Genomic DNA, 19,727 nt, shown 5'->3' with positions numbered 1-19,727 from the left:
AGACTAGAGCTAGTCGCTGATGTAATTAAGCTTAATCAGTATTCATTGGGGGGAAAAATGCAGCTTAGCTAAATTTTGTCGTCACCAGTCCTTTTTGGCCACTCCACTAATGGGCTCGCAAAGCAGTCTACCCCTCCCCCCATCTTTCCCTCGGCCATTCCAACACGACACAATTAATTCACTGCCCACCCAATTCTGCAACCCCCTCCCCACAAAAACTGTCCCATGGAAAATGATTCAAAACAAGGTCATTTTCAGCTCCACATAGAGGCAAATTAAAGCCAAAAAGGATAAAAAAAATAGAGATTAAAGCACATTGATTTACATTACACTGGTACAACAGAAAAAAGATGGCCCCAACAGTTGAAACTCTTGAAGGATCCTTTTTTCTTTTTCTTTCCCCGTTAAAGATATTTCTCCTTCTCCAACTTCTCTTATCTCATGCTATCGTTCAAGGCATTACAGAAGAAAGTGTCATGGGCATGGTTTTTCAAAGATTAGCGGAACACACCTTACTGGACAGTAGAAGGTTCCAATCAAGCAAGGCATTGGAAGAATGAAAATAATGACTGGGAGATTGGCAGAAAAGCATGTCTTCTACAAAATCCAGACTCTTGTAACCTGCTTGCGGCAGGAAAATTCAGACCACTCTCCTATGCCCTCCAAAAGCCCATATCTGCCAACAAAAAACAAATTCATATTTTTTTCTCTGTCTGTTAAAGAACTTAAAAATACCTTAGCCACAGATTGATTGTTCTTTCCAACTAAAAGGCACATGTAAATGCACACAGAGAATAGGAATCCTAGATTTTGAGAGAAACTTTCAACACTTACAAATTATACTTCAGAAAGAAAACTAAGAAATGATTCAAAAAAAAAGTGAGACCATGCGTACCAAATGCTAACATCATCAGTCTGGATGAATAAATATGCATGCACAAGTAATTATACATGAATCTACAAATATGCAAAAAGATGTGCAATAAGTGAGGCTACAGTAAATGATGCACTTCATTCAGCAAAAAAAACTCAAGATGGGTCAAATGCTGACTGTCACATCTACCGGCACCCAGGTTCAAAAGATTGACCTTACACGTCAAGATGTATGGATATCGCCAAGATGTATGGATATCATATCACTTGTTGTGCAAGTGCTAGGCAAGGAATCCATCAAGCCTGGCATGGGTACTAAAAGATTCTCAGGGTGACACTGATTTCTTCATCCAGAATGGATACAACATCAAGCAAGTCTAACAGGATGCCTAACCCCCCCCCCCCCCAACACACACACACAAAAAGAGAAAGGTCCAACAGGATGAAAATTGGGTCATTTACTCTGAAAAAATGGTTTAGTTTATAAAACATTATATAAGATATCTCAGCAGGGTTGTGGAAAACCAAACCTTCAGGTTTCTATCCCAACTTCCTGTACATAAGGCACTCCCATCAGCTGACAAACCTAAACATGTGATCCGGCCCTCATGAGAGTTCTGCAGAGACCCCAGGTTCAGAACTACCTGCGGTGAAGAAAAGAGTTAAGGTTACGACCAGAATCTAGCACACAACCAAATGAAGATCTATTCTGACAAACTAGGAAATTCTACATATTTTCCCCACAGGTTTCTGCCTGGGTGGAGGGTCCTGCATCCAAATATCAAATTTTCTTATAGACAGCAACACTGGTGAAATTTTAACAGCTTTTGTTTTCCACCTTGGGTTTTTTTTTAATTTATTTATTTTAAAAAATATATATTTTAGGTCTCTTGTTTATGCAGTCATGCTGAATCTATAATCTCATATACCCACCTTTGAGGCTTTTCACAGTTGAAGTCTTGATAGATATTTTAAGGGAATTCAATTTAGAACATACAAGGCAAAACAATTTAACCTTCCTACAGGAGGATTGGGATAATTTTTTGGGGAAAAAAAACGACAGAAAAGTGGGATAATCAAAACTTTTATTCAAAAGACAGGAAACTTAACTCCAGGGCAGTTAATTGATGTATTCATAAAGAAAAAAGAAACAAGCTCTTAAAAGGCCCCACAGAATCAACAAATTAAAATTTCTTGGAGGCTTTAGAGTTTATACAAGATTTATCCTTGGGCCTCCAACTCTAGGGTGTGTTTGGATTATGGAATTGCATAGAATTTCAAATCCCATGAAATATGTTATTCAAATAATGGGGATGTTTCTTCCAGATCTATTCCCTCAGGAATTAGGGATTCAACAGAAACTTGACAAATTTTCCCAGAGTCTAACTCTATTCCACTATGCAGGGTGTAAAAAAGCTTCTGTCAGAGCTGATCTATGTAGAATGGATCCAAATACAAGTTGGGTCATGAGAGAGAGGGGGATCCCTCATGGATATAGGATCTCAATCGGGCCTCGATCCAATAAAGATCCAAACTAACAAACCAAATCTCATCCAAATGATAAATCAAATCCAGTCTAAAGATCCAATCCGTACTAATTGTCTTCTCTAACCCACAATTCTTAATTAAGTCAAAACAGTAAACTTCTAAATCTGGATATAAAAAAAAAATATTAATGTAACACAATTTTCAAAATCCCGAATTTTAATTCAGCATTTTAAGAATTGTAACCAAATCAAAATCCAGAATCCAGACACACCCTAAAGTAATTCAAAGGAATCAGTACAGCAAGGACTCTGAGAGAATGCCACTCTTTATGTAAATTAGGGGCTGTATAGCTCTGGTATTTAGTGGATACAGTTGCACTCTTCTCTATAAATCAGTAAAATTTCTGGCTCTATAAATCAGTAAAATTTCTGGCTACCTCCCTCTCCCCCCCCCCCCCCCACACACACACACACATCAACACCATGCAGCTATGAACTCTAATGGGCTGAAAACACTATAGAAGTACCTTAAATGTGCCAGGTTCAGATAGTCATTATTCTAACTGACACACCAGATATGAATGAATGCCACACCTTCACACAAATAAAACTCTAACCCTTTCTCGAACATAGGGCCATGCCACACAAATTGTGCATGATGCATCCAGAAAACATGCCAACACAACACTTTTTGAAGAAAATTGCGGACATATGTCATTTTTATTTGTATTTGAATTATATAAACATTGTTAGACAATTGTGCATGATGCATACCTGGAAACATGCATAGCTTAGACATTGTATCTAGTATGACTTTGCATAGAGCTGATTGGAGGGCAAGGATACATGCAGCCAACCCTATTTAGTTGGGATAAGGCTGAGTTTGTTGTTTTGTTGTAAACATTGTTAGACAAAGGTTTCTCCTAAAAAATACATTAAAAAAATTGGACATCTATCAACAACAGACACTAATATGAGTTGTCAAACATGATAAACTAAAAACCCTGATAAAAGTAATATTATAATAGTTAAATGAAGATATGAATTAGTGTATTACTATTGTAAGATAAAAATCAGTGGTCAGAGCCTTGCAGAATAAGAAGAAAAAAAAAAATATTAAAGACACAACAAATTATGTTGACATACAGAAGAACACCATAAACAGAAATCAAAATGAAAGAATCAAAACATAGTGCACAAAATGCACTATGTTGTGGTGAATCAAAATCAAAGACTAAAAACATAGTGCACAAAATGCTCAACCCCCCCCCCCCCCGGCAGGTACATGTGTGATTTACGTGTAATTCATATTTGCCAAGGCGACTAGGTCCAAGGTGTTGGAGGAGTACCAGCCAGGCCCCCTAGGCATGCACCATATGTAATATAGCAATGATAATTTTATATAATTATGCTTATATGCAACATAGAAACCATATCAATGCAATATGATATAATTATGCTATTAATGACCTAATATGATAAAACCACCATATAATAAACAAGCCATAGGATATAATACAAGCATATTCATCAAAAAACAAAGCAATAAATATAAATTGAAGTAAACTTGTTAAGTGTCAAAATTGACAAGGCTACATGATGAGGATCCAGAGTTCCGAAAGCCCGAATCGGATCGTTTATGGGCCCACCCAAATATCAAATACCAAGTTGCAAGGAAGGAGTGGCAAATTTGTAATAAACCAGAATTTCAAGGATTACTTAGGATAGGACGGTGGATGTGGATTAGAATACAAAGGCCTTATATAGTTTTTGTATGGGGACAGAATTGGAAGAAAAAACAAATAAGGATATGGGGGAATAATTGAAGTAGAGGGGCAAAATGGAAAATAAAGAAGAAAAAAAAGGTTAAAACCCAACAAATCGTGGGAGTCTTCTTCAACCTCTAGCCATCGCACAAACCAGCGACAAAAGGGAGACTTATGGCAGTAGGACTCTCTCGGGAAGGCTCCTAAAGGCCAGGAATTGCAGGGAAAATGCCTGAATAGAGTAGCTCTATCGATTACACACCCTCAACAGTTAAAACAAAAAGGGAAGAAGCCTTCCGATCTCAGTAGTTGATCCAGGCGATAGTTGCAGGTCAGATCTGTTTCAGGTGAGTCTCTCCCAACAAGGTTGCTTGTAGGAGGAGGGGTTTTGGAGTGCAGGTCACCTAGAGTGGAGAGATTCACATCCCAAGACTCAGTGCCTCAGGCCAATCGATTACGGGTTAATGATGCAGCGAAGCTTCTCCTGAATCTGGTAGTACCACCCAGCAAAGAGGACTTCCAAGAGGAAGAACTCAAAGGAGAAGAAAGGTTCAGAATAGAAGAAGAGAGAGAAGAGAAAATCAGGAGAGGAGAGAAGAGCTCACATGACCTTGCTTTGTACCAATCTGGTAACAAAACAACTCAAAACTTTCATTCATTCAATCTGAGTATCGTTTGATTACAATCTGGTATTTAAAGAAAATAATTCAAGATTCCTACCTACACTCTAATCCTATGATAGAATTAAATTCTAAGACTAAAAGATAGAGTTCCAAGCTAATTTGGACTCTCAACCCTACGTAGCTAACACCAATAACAAATAATTCAATTAACTTTAAATTACAAATATCCCATTTAATAGAAAAATATCCCAGATAGCCATACCAAACCACAAAACAAGGTTTGGACCTGACCCGTCTTGCACCAGGTTTCCAGACCGAGTCAAGATGATCCAACCATGGATGTGCACCTGCATCACGATGCCTAGGCCAAGGCATCCAAGGCGGTCACCTAGAACAGGCCAAGGCATCCAAAACGGTGCCTTTCTTGCACCAAGTAAGGTGTGCAGTTGCCTAGGACCAAAGAAGGTGACTGAACACCTAGGCAACACCTTGACAACTATGGTGTCCTTGTCAAACAGTGAATGATATGCTAACTGACTAATACAGTGCAAAACTAATCTCGAACCAGTGAGCAGATAAGCTTGCGATGGGATCACATGTAAGGACAAAATGAGATTTCCAAAAAAAATTAATAACAAAAAATCAAGGGTTTGATTTCAGTATTGAATAACAAACCTAATGATCAGTTCAGAAATCTGAGATCAGAGAAAACAGAATTTGAAAATTGATTAAACTGAAATCTGATTGGGGCTTGTCTCAAGTACGGCCTTGAATAGAGCTGATCCATGTAGCCGACACATTTAGGTGAGATATTCCTAAGTTTTTTTTATATTGTTGTGCTCTTTTCTTTTTACTAGTATGCTTAAGGGTTTTATGTCTTGGTAAGGATCCATGTAGCGGACCCCATTCAGTTGGGAACTTGGGATAAGGCTGTGTTGTTGTTGTTGTTTGTTGTTGTATTAAACCGAAATCAGATTTATAGTAGGAAAACAGGAAATCAGTTTCATATTCGAATTCGATACCGTAAGGTTCAAAACAGAAAACAATTGCTAAGTATGGAAGCAGAATTGAATCCAATGCTTAGATTTGAAGTTTCAGAAAATTCCTAGTTGGAGTAGGAATTCAAGCAATTAGGGGGGAAATTGGATTTTTATACTAAAAAACAGAATCAGGACTAGATATTGATATGAAGAGGAAGAGAATTGCAGAAACTAACCTTGTAATCCATGGAGAAGAAGCAAAGAAGAGAAGAGAAGAAATCAGGTCTAAGATACCAATCCTGTATGCCAACTGCCAATTAAAAAATACTCATATTCTTTACTCAAATCACCTCCAATTGATGGAGGTGTATTACATAATAAAGACCTCCTAAAATTCCCAAATTGACTCATAAAAGGACCCGGTCAATCACTTATACTGACGAAGTAAATAGACTTAAACAGTTAAAAGCTATCAAGTATCCTGATCCAACCCAATTACTTAATTACTAATCCCATGTACTAACTTTACCCCCACTTTATGGCTTATAAATTAGGTCTGTTTCAATGAAATCCAAGAAATTAAAAGGCCCAACCTATAAAGCTTCATTTCAACCCATTGTACTGCCAACTGCTCCTTGGGGCCTTCTAAACTCACACATAGGCATCCATACGGGATTAATATCGAATTGTAACTGCGCATCACAACGCCAGATGAATGAAGAAGCTAATGTGAATGTCAAATCATTTGCAATTATTTATAAGAGGATATGTATTGTCCATATGAAACAGAGTAAGACAGCGGACTTGAAATTTATAATCTACACACCTTTGCCACCAGAGTATCCCATACATAGCAGTCACCATTAGAGTATCCAGCAAATAGAAGCCTCCCTGATATTGAGAAGGCAATTGAGGTCACCAGAGGAATATCATTGCCACCATGCTGCTGTTGATAGACTTGAAGCTCATGGCCAGTCCTCATGTCAAATAACCTGCAAGTTCCATCATCAGAGCCCGTCCCAAATCTGTTGCCGTCTGGGAAAAATTTAACTGTGTTAACATCTCCTGCATGGCCATGATATGTCCGGACTGCTCGACTTGCAATGCGGGTATCCCATAACCGCGCTGTTGCATCACATGAACCAGAGACAAACATCTTTGAGTTTGTTCCGTTTATTGATACACTGCAAGAGAACAAGGCATAAGTAACATGCCAATAATTATCAATTTATAAAGTACATGCCTGACATGCAAACAGAATATAGATAAAACCCCATAATTCTATTCAAGCATCTAGAACTGTCATTAACCACTTAGCATATTTTATGATACAATATCTTCTGCAAAAACCAAAGTTTTAGCCTGTCATAGGCTCCATTGACACTCATTCAAAGAAATGGTTGTGCTACATACCTTCACAAAAGTTACAACAAAAACCCAAATATCACAATGCAACCATGTTGCAGAGGTTCAGGTTTCAAGGTTGGGAACTAGTGTAGTACCAATTGTCAGATGTGATGGATATCAAAATCTAGAAGTTTATTTGATAAGTTTTAAAAATTAAGAACTCGTACTTCAATATTTTATTGAAATAAACATTTTATTGATTGCAAATAAGTAACTACAGAGCAAAGAGATGATACAAAGAGAATACTCCACCCAACCACCTAAAAAAGAGAGCTCAAAGCCCGTTACAATGGTAAAGTCATGGTAAGCACACAAATCTAAAATATCAAATATTAATTGTCTTTAAATCTTCAAATATTGGGTTGATTGTGTTTACTTCCTCAACTGTCGGTTCTTATCGTACAGTGTTTTAGAGCTGGAAACAGAAAAAGAGTTCAGTGTGCTGAATTTAAATAGAATAACAAGTTTGGTATTGGAAGGCAAAGATCATGCATTTATGCATTTACTTGGAGCATATTGATATCTTTCTTGCTGCCCTTGCTGTCAACGAACCACCACTGCTAATATTTGGGATCCATGTTTTGTTCATCACTGTACAAATTGACACAGGTTCTCACGCTCAACAGTATTTATTCTTGTGTACTATTTACTAAGTGTTTCCGTGGATCCATCTGATCTTAGTTCTGAATATTTATACTTGTGTTCTTGGTGGGGGACCAGTAGGGAAGAAGGGAATTTCAGAGGTGCAGGGGAGAGGGGAAATCACATAAGAAGAAAAAGGGGTGGAGGGAGAAGGATATCGCACAAGCCACAGCCACACAGGCACTTCAAACTCAACTTTCAATTCGTTCTCAAATCTGAGTTGTAATTGCACGGTTACATGTACTTAAATAAAAAAGAAACCCAACGTGAAAAGGAAACCTACTCTAATTTGGAAACTCAAATTAATTAGGAAAATAAATCCTAGTAGCTATCTCCTACATAAGCTATCAAAATAAAATATGCATGTTAATCCCAAAATAGAAGTAAATAAAAATCCTATCCTACTAGCCAAAGACCCAGATTGGATCCAGTTCATCTTCATTTGGATACCCAAATGGGTTAGGATCGGTCCAAGGTAGTGCACCTGCATCAATTCCCCCGGTGTTGAGAAAAACTGGACCTCAAGTTTTGTAAAATGAGAGAATCAGCACCACTCGATCAGCATCCACAAACATCAGTTTTGATGGGACGATGATCCAGCGATCTCATGATCCACCGTCAAGATCTTCTGATGTTCGTTAATAAACAACATCTCTTCGATGGGAATCTGATTGTGGGATTTCACAACTGAAATTGGACCATCAATCAATTCTTCAACTACAACCTTGATTGGACAATTCACTTTAATCTGATCGTTGTCCACCTCCGATCTGCCTTCTGAAGATTCAATCATGCTTGACATCTTTGTTAACTAGTTGCCTTATATTGTAATTGCCCTTTTTTTTAATCTTTTACCTCCCTAGGGAGGTGTATGTAATTTCTTTCATATTATTAATGAACTAATTTAGGTGTGAAGGAGTAACTCTCCAACATACAACTTTCCACCGAATTCTCTTCCTCTCCATTTCCTTGTCTTCTTCTTCTCTCATCTTCTTTCTTCTTCCTTACATCCATTACCTAAATTCCAACTTGGTATCAGAGCTCTACAGTTTGAGAGTCGTTTTTCTTTTCTTGTCTTTCCTCCCCTTGGAATCCTAGGGCACAAAGGATTCCAAGGGGAAGGTTTCTATGTGAATCGATTGAAGTAATATGAGATAGGCCTTCTATAAAGCCTACATGAAGATTTAAAGTTCTCTTCTGAGTTTTTTTGAAGTCTACATGAAGTTTTTAAGCCCCTAGAGTTACCACCAGCTTCTGGTTGCAGTGCTTCTCTCTCTCTCTCTCGGCAAGTGTTTGTGTTGTGGTATGGCTCATTAGAATCGTCCAGGGATCCTCTTCATTTCCCATATGGTCTCCTTGGTTGAAAGAAGGAGCTGTTAGTTCACAACTCTTCTTCGTGTTGACTGCCAGATACAGCCAGTTTCAATTTTTTCTCTTTGTTTGCATATGGAATGCAATGTATGGTGCCTCTCAGCTATGAAATGGTTGTGGAATGCCTCATATAGTTGTTTGAGTTGTTATGAGATGGTGTAACCCTTCGGAGGGTTTGTTTGAGTGAAGTTCTTCACATTTGGAGCTTTTTTTTTTTCTTGCTGGAATTTTTCATTTTCGAAGATAGATTGTGTATTTGGGTTGAGTATGATCTCCCCATTTGATTTGGATATTGTTTTTTCGAAGTGGGACTGCTTGGGGTTAGTGAGGAATGTTATTTGAGCTTCTAGTGGTGTGTGATGAAGCTATACTTTCAAGAATATCATGATGTTTGCCTTGTTTGGTTGCTAGACTATGTTCACCAGTGTTTGAAAACCTTTTTTGGGTTGAGAATACTCCCCATTTGTCTTTGGGTATTACCCCCATCTTGTAAGTGTGTTTCTTCAGCCTGTCTAGATCAGTGCATCGACAGAGGTTGTTTGGAGAAGTCTTACCTGAGAAGAACTATCTCTGTTTGGGTAGAGTGTGTACTCCCCATTGGATTTGGATATCATCCCCACTTTTTTGTGTATTCCTACATTATGTCAGCTATTGGAGGAAGAGGCCAGGTTCCACCCCAAGGAAATGACAGGGATAGATTCAGTTGTGATCACTGTGGGAAATCTGGACACACTAGAGAGAGATGTTGGACACTTTATGGTTGTTCCCCTAGTATGCAAGGCAGCATGAGAGGGGGAGCCAAAGCACGCACCTTGATGACTAAGGTTGCACCTATGGGATCTCCATATGGACTACAGACAAACACCAGATCTCTCACTCAGGATGATATTGTAGCATTTCGTAGGGTTTTGTCATATTTGAATAGCTCCATTTCTACACCTGCAATGCCAGATTCTTCAGCTTCCACTTTACAGGGCTCTACATCTGCTATTTCCACTACCTCTACGTGGGTCATTGACTCTGGAGCCACTGACCATATGACCGGCATATCTCAATGTTATGACTCCTACTCTATGTGTTCTGGTATGGGAAAGGTTAGGATTGTTGATGGTTCCCTTTCTTCTAGTTTTGGTAAGGATAGTATCTGTCACTTCTTCTATCTCCCTTGATTATGTTCTTCATGTTCCTCAGTTTAACACTAACCTCCTATCAAGAGACATTTACTCCTGTGGCTAAGCATAATTCTATAAGGGTCCTCTTATCATTGGCAGCAAATAGAGTGTTAACAAAACACAATTGGACTGAATGTTGGAACCGCTTCCTCTAAAAGACTGACCTTGTAGGAAAGGGAGGAATCAATATGTATATTATACAGGAGCTCTAACACGACGGACTATCCAAAGGGGGACATGGGTGGATAAATAATTCAACACCTGCCCGCTCCCAGGGGGACTCGATACCGTGATCCCTGCCTGCTCTGATACCATGTTAACAAAACACAATTGGACTGAATGGCTTGAATGATCAATGAGATGAGTCAAGCTCTCTATTTATAATAATAATGAAAGAGATTACAAAGGGAAACTGTTGAAATAGGTTACTTATCCCCTATCCGATTGGGGTAAGCAGTCCTAATTCTATTAGGACTGCTTCCTAACCGATTGGGGAAGTACCCCTAGTTAGATTAGGATGTTTCCTTATTATTCCCTTTTATTTTTCTCTTTTATTTTTCTCCTTTTTTATTGTTTATCTCCCTCAACCGAATCCTAGTTTGGTATTCCTAGTTGTACTAGGAATCCCTAATATGATTAGGACTGAGGTTGATTCCTATTTGTACTTGGATCCTTATCATTCTACTTAATATAAATACAAGGCCTGTGTGATCTAAGGATCTACAGAGTCTTACCCTAATTCAATTATCTCAACATGGTATCAGAGCTAATCTCGAATTAGGGACCATCTCCCACGATATTTCAGTTTTTTTTCTTTTTTTTTCTCTCTTTGTCTCTCGGTCTCTCCTTTCTCTTCTCCCTTGTTCTCTATTGTCACATAGGGCAGCACTGATGAGGTGATCTTTCGATCCAGTTGCTGCCCCCATGATGTAGCCTAGGTGAAATAAATCTCACTTAGGACCAGGTTCTGTTTTAGGGTTGGCCGAATGGGCAGTTTAGGGTAACTAGGGCAAAATTAGGGTTAGGAATGGGAGATTGAGTTAGGGTTTTATTGGGTAATGGTCTGCAGAATTTTAGGAGTCTATTAGAATAGGTTTTAATGAGGTTTGAATAAGAAATAGAAATTCAGAAATATTAGGGTTAGGGTTTTGGGTTTTCAGATTTAGGATCTAAGCTGAAACTAGGGTTTAGGAGCAGATTTAGGGGCTGGGCTTTAGGTCGAGTTTTCCTAGCAGGGAGGGGGTGGTTCGGCTGGACTTTGGTGGGGTTTTGATGGCTGGTTAGGTCTAGGCAGATCTTAGGGTTTCTGGGTTTTTATGTTGAGGGAGGGATTTAGGGTTTGTAGTGGATAGGTGAGGCTGCAACTGAGATCGAGTGGGAGGGTTACTGTGATGGACCTGTGGTTAGGTTTTGAGTGTAATCTGATGAGGGAATAGGGCTGTGATGAATGTAGATGAAGCTAGGGTTTGGGGAAGTCGATTAGGTTAGATGGAAATAAGAAGAAGAGATGATAAAGTTGCAGGAAATTGTAACTCTTACTGGAATTGCAGAATTTCAGCAGCAGCAACCTTGAAGAACTTGAAGGAAGAAGAAGACGAACCTCCCGATCTGCAAGATGCAAGGAGTCGCCGGATTACTCCAGCCCTAGCCCTTGATATTACTCACAAGGGGTCTTGATATGACACACAAGACAGACAAGCAGCAGCAGTCATGGCGGCAGCAGCAAGAAGAAACAAAATTTCAAACATAATAGGTGGGGGAGCCTCCCACGATTCTACTATTTATAATAATAAAGGGGGGCCTAAAGGCCTTACAAATAATCAATCTAAAGCAATCCTAATCAGATTAGGAGTTGGGATTCCTAATCTGAATCCTAATTATAAAACATAGAATAGACTTATACTCTAAATAGGAGTATAAGTGTAAACAACTAAAACAAATCAAATAAAATACTAATCCCTCTAAAATCCTGGAGGGGAACTAAGAAGATAAACCATGAAAAAGACTGTTTTAACCCTAGGCTAAAAAGAACAAACAAATAAAAAGGCTCCAACGAAAAATCAACGAACAGCCAAATTAATCATGGTTTCGGCTTCTGCATCACCCCATTACCTCATGGATGCTACTACATAATTCTGCTCGATAGGAACCAGCACTTCCAGCTTGCGCAAATTGGAGCTTCAGTTCTTTGAGGATTGCTTCTACTTCTAATACAAGGCATCATCTTCTTTTTTTGAAGACCAGAAACTGCAGCAGGAATATCTTATTATTGCTTCATGTTCCTATCTCAGATCTGATCATAGTTTCAAGACCTCCTTGAGATTGATATTTACCAAATCAGGGTTTTTTTCCAAACCCTGACAATTGTCGATCTAGGAGTTTGAGCTCACTACTGTATCTGATTTTTTGAAGGCTTCTTCTCCACCTATTTGGACCCACTCGACAGCAATTTGGGCTCCCACAGTTCAGTTTTATTGAAGAGGACCTCCTTGAGATCGATATTAGCAAAATTAGGGTTTTTTTAACACCCTACCTCTATCGGATTTAGAGCTACTGCAGTTTTTGGAATCTGATTTCAGGAAGATTTTTCTCCCATTCTCAAGGGCTCCTTATCCTCAGTTCAAATCCATTCACTGCAGGTTTTTTTCAGCCCCTTGGATCCTTCATCGATTTCATCAAATTCAGGGTTTTTTCAAAACCCTGACCATATCGATATAGGGTTCTTATTGGCTGCTGGTTCTCATATTTGGGATATCACTTGAAGATATTTTTTGGCATTCTCTGCTGCCGGTATGGGTGACTCTACCAACTCTACAGCTACCTCGGATCATGATAGCAACCACAAGACAGATTATCACAGTTTTTCACCTAACCCTATCAAACTGGATGGCTCTAATTACCTTCTATGGTCCAGATCAGCCTCCTTTGCCATTGCTGGCCGTGGTCTCACAGACCATATTGATGGCACTAGTGTGAAGCCCAGTGATAAAGGCCCTGCTCAGACTAAGTGGCTTGCCAATAATGGTGTTCTCATGTCATACCTCATAGGCTCTATGACTTCAGAACTACAGCATAATTTTCTTCTTTTGAATACTGCCAACCAGATTTGGGCTGCTTGCAAGGAAACCTACGGGCAACTTGGTAATGATGCCCAAGTTTATGAACTTCGACAAAAGGTACTTCACACTACTCAGGGAGACCTTTCTGTTTCGAAATACTATGCTACTCTCCGCAGCCTATGGCAACAGTTGGACCACTTCTCTGATTTTCACCCTACTACAATTGATGACATTGCTTCCTATAAAAAGCATGTGGACAAGATTAGGGTCTATGACTTCTTGGCTGGCTTAAATGTGGAATATGATCAGATTCGTGTTCAAGTGTTGGGCCATAAACCTTTTCCCACACTTGAACAATCTTATGCCCTGGTGTCCTCTGAGGAAAACCGTAGGGCTGCCATGTTGCACCCTCCTACTACAGATAGATCCGCTCTCAGGGCTACTGCCCCAGCCTCTTATGCACCTAGTGGCACTGCTTCTCTTGGTGATTCTACTACAGGGAATGTTGTTTGTGAGCATTGTCACAAACCCTATCACACCAAAGAGAGGTGCTGGAAACTTCATGGGAAACCGGCAGATTTTGAAGCTAAGCAGGCTGCCAAGACAAAGATAAAGACAAAGCCCAAGGCACATCAGACTGCGACTGTTACTGCAGCCCCTGCTACTGAAACTGGTCTATCCCAGGATGATATACAGGCACTCCTACGTATGCTCAGGTCTTCTGCTGCCCCTGCCTCTACTACATCAGCGACTGCCAATTCTTCGGCCCCTTCAGGTTCACACTTTGCCCGGTCAGGTATTCCTTTTGGAGGTCATTGTGCTTCTGTGGCTTCCCATCCTTGGATCATAGATTCTGGAGCCACAGATCATATGACTGGTTCCTCTAGTCTGTTTAACAGATATTCTCCCACTTCTGGGAAAGATAAGGTCAAAGTGGCTGATGGTTCCCTTTCCTCCATATCTGGAACAGGAATCATACAATGCACTTCTTCTCTTCCCTTGACTTCTGTTTTGCACATACCTAATTTTACTACTAACCTCCTTTCCATTAGTAGTATTACTCGTGATCTTAATCAAAAGTCACTTTTTTCCTTCTCATTGTGTATTTCGGATCCGGACTCGGGAAGACGATTGGATTGGGTAAAGTGCATGGTGGCTCAGACGCTTGATGACGGTCGCTTCTCTCCATCACCACTACCATCTCCGCCGCATCGAACTCCTTGGTCTCTTCTGAACTCTACCAGTGGCACTCTCGGTTAGGTCACCCCCCATTAGGCATTTTAGCTCATTTATTTCCTAGTTTGGTCACCCTACGTACTAAGGATGACTTTTTTTGTGAGGCCTGTGTTCTGGCCAAACAGACACGTTCCAATTATCCTATTTCAAATAAAAGAAGTTCTACTTGTTTTAATTTGGTACACTCTGATGTTTGGGGCCCTAGTCGTAAACCATCTATTTCTGGTCATCGTTGGTTTGTGTCTTTCATTGATTGCCATTCTAGGAACACTTGGGTTTATCTTTTGCACACTAAAAATCAGGTTTTCTCCTGTTTTCAACATTTTCATAAAATGATACAAACTCAGTTCCAGGCTACTCTCCAAATATTGAGAAGTGATAATGGAACTGAGTATACTGAGTCCCAATTTCAAAAGTATTTGGCTGACCATGGCATTATTCACCAGACTAGCTGTGTTGATACCCCTGCCCAGAATGGCGTGGCAGAAAGAAAAAATCGTCACCTCCTGGAAATGGCCAGGGCTTTGATGTTTGCGAGGACTGTTCCCTCTCAATATTGGGGGATGCGAGTCCTCACTCTTACTATCTTATCAATAGGTTACCTTCTCGGGTTCTTGGTTCCGTACTCCCTTTGATATTTTATTGGGCCATTCCTCCTTTATTGTGCTTCCCAAAGTCTTTGGGTGTGTGTGCTATGCTAGGAATACTAGCTCCCCTGGCAAACTTGAGCCTAGGGGGCTACGTTGTATTTTCTTGGGTTTTCTCCGACCCAGAAAGGTTATAAGTGTTACCATCCCCCTTCCCGCCGTACCTTGGTTAGTATGGATGTGGTTTTTCATGAGACGCTTTCTTTCTATTCTTCACCACCTCTTCAGGGGGAGAGTACATGTGAAGATGTGCCTTTTGAGATTCCTCCACTGGAGGTTCCTCTAGCTGCTGCCCAGCCCCCTTTGGCTACTGCCCAACCTCCCACAGCTGCTGCCCAGCTTCCTTTGACTGCTGCCCAGCCTCCCACGGCTGCTGCCCAGTCACCTTTGGACATTGCCCCACCTTCTCTGACTGTTCCTCCCTCACCTACTGGGAATCCTTTACAGGGGGAGACCATAGAAAATAGTGATGTTAATGTTCCTATTCAGGGGGAGCTGACTCCAATGCAGAGAACTATTGGTGAATTTCAGAAGAGAATTGACAACTCCAACATACTCACCTACACAAGGGGCAGAACCAACAGAGGGCAGATGCAATCCACTTTAGCACCAATACCCATTCAATTGCCGGCTCCAGATCCAGATCCTCCATCTCTTGGTAATCCCTCCTCCTCCGACCTACCTATTGCTCATCGCAAAGGTACTAGGACTTGTACTTTACATCCTATATCTCGGGTTGTCTCTTATAGTTCTCTTTCTCCTTCTTTTCGTGCATTTGTATCTTCTCTCTCTTCTGTTTCGATTCCTAAAAATTGGCAGGAAGCTTCTACAGATGGAAAGTGGCAGGCAGCGATGTTGGAAGAAATGGGAGCACTGAATAAAAATAATACATGGGAACTTGTGAATCTTCCTCCAGGAAAAAAACCAGTTGGATGTAAATGGGTCTTTGTGGTTAAACAGAAGGCTGATGGTTCTGTGGATCGATATAAGGCATGTCTGGTTGCAAAGGGGTTCACTCAGACTTATGGAGTTGATTATCAGGAGACCTTTGCACCCGTGGCAAAGCTCAACACCGTCAGGGTGCTATTATCCTGTGCTGCAAATCTTGGGTGGGATCTTCAGCAGTTAGATGTCAAAAATGCCTTCCTCCATGGAGAGCTTGAGGAGGAGGTATACATGGACATTCCACCAGGATTCTCTAATGACAGGACTAAGGGCAGGGTTTGTAAATTGAAGCGTGCTCTTTATGGTTTAAAGCAGTCACCTAGGGCTTGGTTTGGCAGATTTCATAAGGCCATGATCTTAGCAGGTTACAAGCAAAGCAATGCTGATCACACGTTGTTTATCAGACGACTTGGTAACAAGGTTACTCTTCTCATAGTCTATGTGGATGATATTGTGGTCACTGGTAATGATGATGCTGCAATCAGGGATTTGAAAATTCTTCTTGGCCGTGAGTTTGAGGTCAAAGATCTTGGTTCCCTAAAATATTTTCTAGGGATAGAAGTTGCTCGATCTTGAAAGGGCATCTTTCTTTCCCAAAGGAAATATGTCCTTGATCTATTGACGAGACAGGCTGCTTGGTTGTCATCCTTGGATACTCCTATGGAAGCTACTACAAAACTTAGGGAGAAAGAGGGTGAACTGTGTGACAAGGGTGCTTATCCGGTTAGTGGGCAAACTAATCTACCTTTCTCACACACATCCCGACATTGCGATTCTTGTAAGTTTGGTGAGTCGGTTCATGCATGATCCCTATTCCTCTCATCCGGATGCGATCAGTCGTATTTTGAGGTATTTGAAGTTGGCTCCGGAAAGGGAATTCTTCTATCTTCCAATGGTCACTGAAGATTGAAGCCTATCTCGATGCCGATTGGGCTGGTTCCCCTAACAGAAATCTATCTCCGCTCTTGTTCCTTTGTGGGTGGGAACCTTGTCACATGGCGTAGCAAAAGCGAATGTTGTGGCAAGGTCTAGTGCTGAATCCGAGTTCCGTGCGATGGCACAAGGCATTTGTGAACTTCGTGGCTTAGAAGATTATTGCGGGATATCGGTGTTGCTGTCCATCTTCCTATGATGCTTTATTGTCACAATAAAGCAGCCATTAGCATTGCTCATAACCCTGTCCAGCATGATCGTACTAAACACGTGGAGGTTGACCGACATTTCATCAAGGAGAAGCTTGAAGCTGGCCTCATTTGTGTTCCCTTTGTGAAGTCTCTTGATCAACTAGATGATGTGTTCACTAAGGCATCGAGTAGCAAGTTGTTTCATCCTATATTAGTCAAGTTGGGCATGCATGATATATATGCTCCAACTTGAGGGGGAGTGTTGAAATAGGTTACTTATCCCCTATCCGATTGGGGTAAGCAGTCCTAATTCTATTAGGACTGCTTCCTAACCGATTGGGGAAGTACCCCTAGTTAGATTAGGATGTTTCCTTATTATTCCCTTTTATTTTTCTCTTTTATTTTTCTCCTTTTTTATTGTTTATCTCCCTCAACCGAATCCTAGTTTGGTATTCCTAGTTGTACTAGGAATCCCTAATATGATTAGGACTGAGGTTGATTCCTATTTGTACTTGGACCCTTATCATTCTACTTAATATAAATACAAGGCCAGTGTGATCTAAGGATCTACAGAGTCTTACCCTAATTCAATTATCTCAACAGAAATACTATTCACGACACTGGTCACGTGAACAATGTCACAGCCCTAATTACAATTCTACCCTTGTTCAAAAGTACATAAATATAACATAAATAAAATACCAAAAATACCAGAATACCCCCACGGTATTCTGGTATACATTATTCAACATAGAGATTGGCCACTATACCAGTTGTATGTAAAAAATGCTTCCCTCCATGGTAACTTACAAGTGGAAGTGTACATACAGCCCCCTCTTGGCTTCAAGTTTCCTTTAGCTAAAAGGAAGGTGTGTCTCCTTAAGAAGGCTTTATATGGTCTAATACAGTCTCCAAAAGCTTGGTTTGAGAGGTTTAGGCAGGCTATTCTGAAGAATGGATATTCCCAGAGTCAAGCTGATCACACCTTATTTACCTGACGAAGTAGTGGTACTATTACATCCCTTATTGTCTATGTTGATGACATTGTAGTGACTAGAGATGACAGAGCTGAGATAGCTAGGCTGAAGACCTACCTGGCTCAACAATTTGAGATTAAAGATTTGGGTACCTTGAAGTACTTCTTAGGAATTGAAGTCTCAAGGTCCAAAAGAGGAATCAACATATGTCAAAAGAAGTTTGTTCTTGATCTGTTGAAAGAGACAGGGATGTTGGGTTGCAAACCAGCAAGTTCTACTATTGAGCAGAATCATAAGCTAGGAGAAGATTGTGGTCCTTCTCTTGTTGATGCAGGTAAGTACTAGAGGCTAGTTGGGAAGCTCATCTATCTGTCTATGACTCGCCTATATATTTCTTATTTTGTGGAGTGGTGAGTCATTTTATGCATGCTCCCAAGAGTGGGCACTAGGATGTTGTATACCACATTCTTAGATACTTGAAGTCCTCTCCCGGGAAAGGACTATTAATGCCACGAACAATCACTTGAGAGTCAAAGGCTTCACAGATGCCGATTGGGCTAGATCCATCTCAGACAGAAGGTCTACATCTGGCTATTGCACATTTGTGGGTGGTAATTTGGTCACATGGAGAAGCAAAAAAACAGCCTGTTGTAGCTAGATCCAATGTAGAGGCAGAGTTTAGGGCAATAACTCATGGAGTTTGTGAACTCATATGGTTGAGACGATTGGTTCAGGAGTTGGGGTTTGATACTGAAGAACCTATGCGGCTCTACTGTGATAACAAAGCAGCTGTAAGCATTGCTCACAATCCGGTGCAACACGATAGAACAAAGCACATCAAAGTGGACCGGCACTTCATCAAGGAGAAGATTGACTGTGACTGCATTTGCACTCCTTTTGTGAAGACTGGTGATCAATTGGCAGACATATTCACCAGAGGACTTACTTCTCTACAGTTTGGTACTCTATTATGCAAGCTGGGAATGCATGACATTTATTCTCCAGCTTGAGGGGGAGTGTCAGAGTGATGTAGATCAAAACCTGAAGAAAAAGAGGTCAAAACACTATTCACGTTACTGTTCACATGAACGGTGTCACAGCCCCTTATTTTGCCTTACTAGAATATTATTAGAAGATCTTGTGGGGCCCTAGACCAGATCATGTGAAGACTTTTTAGAAGGGTCAATTTTGTCTATGTGTGGGGAATTAGAAGTTTAGTTTAGTTTCTATTTTTATGCAATATTTAGTTTCTATCTATTTCCAAGTAGTTTCTATTTTTGTAAAAGCTTGAGATGCAAGCTATGCTTTATTTATGTGTAACAGCCCTTAGAGGCTCCCCACGATTTGAATGAAGAGTTAAGATTGCTTGTGCAAGTTTTATTGTCCCAATTGTGAAGACGAAGGGCAGAGGGCCTGGC

General features: G+C 40.4%; 1 protein-coding gene across 1 annotated transcript in view; it reads right to left on the bottom strand.

The window, feature by feature from the left end:
* Nucleotides 1–212: 212 nt before the first annotated feature.
* Nucleotides 213–19,727, bottom strand: part of LOC122662600 (guanine nucleotide-binding protein subunit beta) — a 24,270-nt gene continuing 4,755 nt past the window's right edge. The window contains exons 4-6 of the mRNA XM_043858278.1: nt 6,556–6,913; nt 1,404–1,517; nt 213–676 (exon numbers count right to left, since the gene is read on the bottom strand). Coding sequence (XP_043714213.1) covers nt 641–676; nt 1,404–1,517; nt 6,556–6,913 — 508 coding nt within the window. The 3' untranslated portion in view covers nt 213–640. The remainder of the gene's footprint in view (nt 677–1,403; nt 1,518–6,555; nt 6,914–19,727) is intronic.

This window comes from Telopea speciosissima, chromosome 5 (genome assembly GCF_018873765.1).
Source record: "Telopea speciosissima isolate NSW1024214 ecotype Mountain lineage chromosome 5, Tspe_v1, whole genome shotgun sequence".
NCBI classification, from domain to species: domain Eukaryota; kingdom Viridiplantae; phylum Streptophyta; class Magnoliopsida; order Proteales; family Proteaceae; genus Telopea; species Telopea speciosissima.
The sequence above is the reverse complement of the archived record's forward strand: the minus strand, read 5'-3'. Positions and strand labels throughout refer to the sequence as shown.